At 29.4% G+C, this 7,179-nt stretch overlaps 1 protein-coding gene across 1 annotated transcript; it reads right to left on the bottom strand.

Annotated features, from left to right (window-relative positions):
- Positions 1–2,701: 2,701 nt before the first annotated feature.
- Positions 2,702–4,242, bottom strand: LOC131636916 (protein ASYMMETRIC LEAVES 2-like). The gene is made up of 2 exons (XM_058907500.1): positions 3,514–4,242; positions 2,702–2,797 (listed from the first exon to the last, which is right to left on the bottom strand). The coding sequence occupies exon 1, from the start codon at positions 4,240–4,242 to the stop codon at positions 3,532–3,534; it is 711 nt and encodes a 236-aa protein (XP_058763483.1). The 3' UTR covers positions 2,702–2,797; positions 3,514–3,531.
- Positions 4,243–7,179: the final 2,937 nt, after the last annotated feature.

Genomic DNA, 7,179 nt, shown 5'->3' with positions numbered 1-7,179 from the left:
AAATAAATCCCATCGTTTATTTTGCAAAGACCCATTTATAGACGGAACAAAATTTTGTATAGATTTAGCATAACATAAAAATTAGGATTAAGGGCCTGTTTGTTTCAGCTTTAAAAAAATGGATTTTTTCTTTGTATTTTTGAAAATAGATTTTCTAAAATCGTTTTTCAAAATATTACAAGTTTTTTTATATTCGTTTTTTCTAAAATGAAACGCTTAATTTGACATCCTATAACATAAACGTACATAATTGAAGACCAAAACTTAGTCAAAATCATAATTTTTTCAAAAAGTTGTATTTCAAAAATAATTTTTATGAAAATCTATTTGAAATAGCTTCAAAATTAAGTGATTTTTTGAAATTTTGATATCCAAATTTTTTTCCCATAAATAGATGAAATATCTAAAATCGCATTTTAAGAATAACTATTCAAACAAAATTTTCATTTGAAGTTTTTATAAAAAAATTCTTTGTAAAAATTTTTTTCACAAAATTTGGTAACACTATAAAAATTATTTTTAAAAAAAGCCAAAACAAACGGACCCTAAATATGTTCGAATTTCTTCTAAATATTTCATATTTCAATTTTAGTCTTTCAAAATATTTTTTTAAAGACTGGTTTTTTTTAAAAATAAGCATCCACACTTTTGATCCTCTTTACTAAAACAGTCGCTAAAATCGTAGATAATTATATCATTAAACTACCGAAAGAAACAAAAGTGGGGATGAAAATTTTATGAGCACAATTCTTTAAAAAAATATTTGGTAAAACTAAAAATAAAATATAAAATATTTATAAAATAACAAACATATTTAACCCTAATACTTATTTACATTTAGCAGAATTCAAGAATTCTAAGCTAAAATCTTGACAGAACACTACCCAAGCCTTGATGAGAGGGTGCTAGGGTTAAGTATGATTATTGATAGAAACAAGGAATAGTCAAGAAAAGGGATGTAGTAAGAGAATTGGTCAAGTCATAGTCACTGAATTCATTTCATACCCAATGGAATAAAGAAATGGGTTCAGATAGGAAGGAACAGGTCCATAGTGTTGGCACTGTCTAATAAATGCGAATGACATTGAGAATTAAACATAGGGTGTGTTTGTGTGTGTGTAGTTTTACTCAGTAACAACTTGAAGCAATTGTTATAAATGCTCTTCTGTTTTGTAGACAGAGTATAATCATCATTTTTCTTTTTCGTATGCTTCTTCTATAAGTCCAACTCAACCGTGGTGTTTTGTACTGGAAAAAGGTGTATAATCATATACATGGCAAAAAAGACTTTATGTAATGGACTTAAATTAAAGTTGTAGGTGTAGTTATTATGATGTAAATTTTTGTATTGTGATCAAATATTTATTGTTTCAAAAACTTTTAAAATTGTTGTATTGATATTTGTTGATTTATGGATGCATTTTATAATTTTGAAAGTATTTTTTTTTAATACAAACGGCATATATTATAAATCCTATTCGCTTACTCATAATATAATCAGAAATTATAAATTTTAGTTACAACGATTAAAAGCCGATATAATTAGGTTGAACTCAATATTACAAATTGAATTCTAATTGTTACAATTTTGTCTATGAATTTTTAATAAATATATCTGAGTTTTTAGTAACTATGACTATTTATTTTGTCTAATAATTATGTATTAATTAATATAAATTAATGTCTACAAAATAGCAACAGTTCAAAGAGTGAGAAGTAGTTTATAAAATAAGTGTTTATGGATAATTTACACAAATTGTTTTATAATTAAATAAATAAATTTCTATTATTTTTATAAATTATTTTAAAAAACTTGTAAAAAAATAATCATGCAAACTATTTTGACAAAATCTCGAAATAATATAACAAAATTCATATAATAAATAAACTCAAATAAATCAATCCAAATATGATATAAACCTTAAAAATTAAAATAGTCAATTACTAACAATTTTTTTTTGTTTTTTTAAAAACAGTTGATTTATAAATATTAATAATTTGTTCATATTAATATATTAATAGATACAAATCACTTGAACTAACTCATCCATCCCGTATAAAAAAAATAAATTAATGCAAAATTTGGCATATGATATTCAAAATAAATTTCATACTTTGTTGTTCTTTAAACTCTTAATAGTATTTCAACTTTTCTAATTAATAAATACGAATTAACTTGTATGTATTGATATTATTATATTTTATAAAAAAACCAAATCTCATATAGCTATTTAAATATATAGGACTATCATACTTTCATTACTATTTCAACTTCTGAATTTACTAATAATTTGACACTAATAATATTTTCATTACTATTTATACTTTTCTAATATAACAATGTAAATAATGAAAAATAGTTAAAACTATATAAATCTGTTTTAATTCTCATTATACAAATAAAATTCTAAAAACAAATATTCTCATATAGTGCAAATTAACATCATATATATGTTTGACCAAAACTGTACCATCATTATTGATTAAAAGAAGATCATAATAAACTGTTTGCTAATAGTGATAATCTTTTCATCCTCACTTATTTGTCCTCTCTGTATAGAGACAGTAAAATCACAATAGTAAAATATTGGTCAGCTACTTCATAACTTCATGTTGACATCATATATATAATTTTCTGTCTAGATATTTTGTAATAATAATATATAGTAATAACAAAATAAAAATAAAAAATAAAAACCAACTCGAGCTTTGACTGATGAATATTATCCTTTGAGTGTCCATCAAAAATGAAGATTGCAGGTTCAGTTCTTTTCTCCAGCTAGTAATGTCAAAACTCCTTAAACAGAACAAAAACAAAATACCATAAATAAAAATTGGGAATATACATACAAAAAAATAAAATGCTGAATTAATATTTTTTAAATATTCATTCTACTAGAAAAATAAAATTAGCAATCAAAATGAATTTTTTCCTATCAAAATTTAGTGATAGAACTAAATAGATATTTCATATTCGAAATTTATGCACTAGTGTTGCCGATGTTATAAAATACATAATTATAAAATAATTAACATTCAGATTTAAAAAAAATAGAGTTTTTGACAAAAAATATTTGAAGAAATTTAGGGTAAATCATCTAATGCAATTTCCAATGTGAAAGAGCGTCTGATTTTAAATCAAACAGCAATTATAGTTGAGTTATGAATTAATCAAACAACAATTATAGTTGAGTTATGAATTATAGCCGCAGAGACTACCGCATTAAGACTACCGCATTAGTAATATTGCATTTGCAGCTGCAACAATAAATATAGATGCAGTTGCAGCCTGCAATTTAAATTCATGGTGCATTGGATTATATAGGATTTAATTAAAAAACTGTTTTCTAAATTAATTGATTAATTTATATAATATAGTATTAAATGAGAAATATGTAAAGTATTAAAGACTTCTAACTGAAATGATTGCAAATTTTCATAAGCAATTATGTAATTCAGTGATGATAGATGACAGACTTTAAATTAAATGAAAATATTAATTATTATTATTACCTATAGCATCAAGAAACCCTAGGAGCGGTTAACAGTACGGCGGTCATCACCACCACCACCGGCGGCACTATGATGTTGAAGCTGATTGATCTGCCCTAAGCTAGCAGAAATATTCATAGCCAAAAGACTCGCATCATAGTTGTTTCCAATTCCAGCATCAAAGTTTCTAACCACCAAATTATGTTGCTGATGCTGATCTCTAGGAAAAAACTGATGATGGTGATGGTGCTGAAGATGAAAATGATGGTTATTATTATCACGGCCGTTACCGTTACTATTATTACCACCACCACCAACACTCCCAGTGTTCTGCGTGTGGTGGTGGTAATTAGTCGCAGCGGCCGTGACAGAGTCCCCAGTTAGAAGACCTGTCGTGGCTGCTGCGATGCTTAAGTTCTGGTACCGTGAGAGTTCCGATTTCGCCCAATAAAGATCCATCTGAAGCTGCCGAAGTTGATGTTGAAGGAGAGAAATTACACCGACGCAACCGTAAACGGGATCACGAAGTCGCATCTCAGCCTCATAAGCAAGAGAATTAACAGCATCTTCACGTTGGTGAGGGTGTAAATCATTGAGAAGCTTTGTAACATTACTTGCCCCAAAAATTCTATGAACATTCGCAAATTTTTGTGGCTGATCAGGTGGAAAATAAGGTGCAAATGCACATTCTGGTTGGCATTTGCGGCGTAGAAACTTGCATGCTGCACATGGTGAATTTGAAGATGCCATGGTAGGTTGTTTGTTCAAGACTCACTCAAACAAACACACTTTTTTTTCTCCTTCTTTTGTTACTTTTTTTCTTTCTTTCTCTCTCTTTTAGAATACCATTAATTTCTGTGATGCATTCACCATGGTTTTGTTTGTTATTACTATATGGTGTGAAATAATAAAATAATTGGAATAAAATATTATTATAAAAGGAAATCATAACTCATCAATTTATGCGTGTTGGATGGCTAAATCTTTTATTTTACGGTCTTTTTGGTAAATTCATTATTTTAAACAACACACTCTTTTTCTTTCTTTAAATTTCTATTAGTTGCAATATATAAATACAACAACTATCTTTAATAAAAAAATAAAACACCTATAACAAAATTTCTGTTAGCTCATTTTATTTTATTGTCGTGCAGGAACATCATATTAGGAATGAATCTGAATTCGTGACATCTCATTTATATATTTTTAACGAGTGAAATTTTAAGTATTAAATTATTTGAAAAAAAAATTAGTTTAATAGTTTATATTCTTTTATAAAATTTTCTGTTACTATTATTCAACAATAAAATAAATATAATACAATTTTTTATTTATAATGATAAGTAAAATATTTATATGAATTAATATATGATTTAAATATATTTTATTAAATAAAAGGTTAACAAATTGTATCATAGTATTTTAAAGTGGCAAGTGATTAAAAAATTTGTAAATAAGGCATGTATAATAAAATAGAGGGAGTAGTAGTCAAGCTTTGAAACTTTGAAATTTTTTCTTAAACTCTTTCGAGTATTTCAATAATTTAAAGTAACTAGAAGCGATGATTATTGATTCATTTGTTAGATCCAAGAAAGAAAATTCGATAGAGCTAGTGATGGGATTGAAGAAAATATGGAAGTTGATAAAAATAAGGAATACAATATTCATATATAAAACTAATTTTCTAAGATTGAGTAACCATTTGAATTTCATATCGTTGGACAAAATCCTTGGTCCTTGTGTTGCTGGCTATAAAATTGAAGGCAAAAAGTGAAAAAACAATAGTGGAGATCATGTATATGAGAAATCTAGTAATGTCTTGGGAAAATAATAAAGTTGATTCATGTTTGAAGGCAGAAGACACTCCCTCGTGTGAGTATGAGACTTGATATGGATGAAAGATTTATTAAATTCCAAATTTAAGATTTAAAAATATTTTCGAGTGAGATGCAAGAATAATGGAACAATGACAATTAGACAACTAGAAAGATGTTCAACACATTAGTTTCCAAGTTAGAGTGTAGAGAAATCTTGGAGTACAATTCGGTCTTCTTTGCAAAATATTTTACTTTTACAAATCTCGTGTTTGAAGGATTATTGTTAGGCCCATTAGAATTAAAAAGAAACCCAATTGGCTGAATGAATTTATAACTAAATAAGTGGTGCCATTAGTATTATTTGTAAGTTGTTCTATTGTTATTTCCCTTAAAGAGGCCCATGGCCCAATAGGAAAAAGAACCCTAGTAGTATTTATAGCCTTGTATGTGCTGATGCAAAGGTTAATGAGAAAAGTTGTTTTTATGTTTCTTCTTATGCTTTCTAGATCTAACGTTAGCTAGAGTAGGTTTATCATTGGTGCTCTCATTGCTTGATCTCCTTTCCCTCCCATATGGCTCCTCCCAAACCAACCAACCCACCCAACAAAGAAATCATTGATGAAGCCATTGCAGCGGCTGTGCAAACCTCACGAATACACCTTGACGCTGCCATGATGGAAACGCAGCAGCAACTAGATGAACGTTTCCACATGACACATGAGGAGCTACAGCAACTCCGCTCACGTATGGATCAGGACTCCTCTCTTGAAACTCAACGTTATGACTCCCTCGTGGTGCTGTTACAATCGCTGCAAATTCCCCGTGAGATCCCATCTGCTTCAGCTCAGTCATAAGCCAACACTTCAGGTATTACTCATCACCTTTCTTCACCCTCACAACCCCTCACACAGCCTGTTACCCTAATGACTACCCCTGTTCATACACCCATTCCCTATTCTGCTCCCCTTTCCTTTGCCCCAACCCAAACCTCTATTCCACATCTGTCATACCCTAATTTTTGACCCCCCTGAGATGACATATCTTCAGGATTTTCATCAGGTCAAAGCAAGTACCCAGAGCAGTCACTTCTTCATCTGGCATTTAATCAAGGATGTTCAAAGACAAGAAAACTCAGGCAAAGGATCAATCAATAGAAGGATTGGTCTCTAACACAATCATAGGACTCAAAAGCTTCACTTTTATATTCACCTATGATTGATTAGACACCCAGTCATCTGAATACAGGTTTACTCAGGTCACCAGACTAGGGTTTTTGAGCCTATCAAGGACTGAAATCAGGGATCACCTTTGGGAAACCCTAAAAAGCTCCAGGACATCTATTAAAGACTTCAATCATCTTCAAATGATCCATACAATAAGATCCACTGGACATCACACCTCAATTCAAGATCCACAGTCACCAATTTCATCTGGTCGACAATTAGGGTTTTTAACCTAATTCATCTGGATAGTTAACTTTTAATCAGGGCATGGATCCAAAACTCAAGACATGATTCAAGAACCTCTACTACCTCAATATAACCCATTTACATCACTCATTTGAGGAGAAGATCTTAATTCCACACAAAAGTCCAAAATCTCACCTTATTTGGAAAAAGTCAATTGTATGGGATCACCTTTAACTTTTAAGATTTTTGGTCAAACCATGACTTTCAAAGATCAATATCATCAATATATGGATATTAAAGTCATTTGACCAAAGAAATTCAAGAAAAATCATCAAGGAGCAAAAAGTCGGGAATTAGGGTTTTTGAGGGCATTGTGGGAACTCAAAATTTCACCTACACAACTCAAAAAACTTCCAACATGAAAGTTGTAGATCTTGCAAAATAAAACAACATCTTACATA

The sequence above is a fragment of the Vicia villosa genome, unplaced genomic scaffold (genome assembly GCF_029867415.1).
Source record: "Vicia villosa cultivar HV-30 ecotype Madison, WI unplaced genomic scaffold, Vvil1.0 ctg.001861F_1_1, whole genome shotgun sequence".
Classification (NCBI taxonomy): Eukaryota; Viridiplantae; Streptophyta; class Magnoliopsida; order Fabales; family Fabaceae; genus Vicia; species Vicia villosa.
This window is presented reverse-complemented; position numbering and strand designations above follow the sequence as displayed.

Coding starts and splice junctions, on each gene's coding strand:
- LOC131636916 (XM_058907500.1), bottom strand. CDS start 4,242: ATGGCATCTTCAAATTCACCATGTGCAGCATGCAAGTTTCTACGCCGC.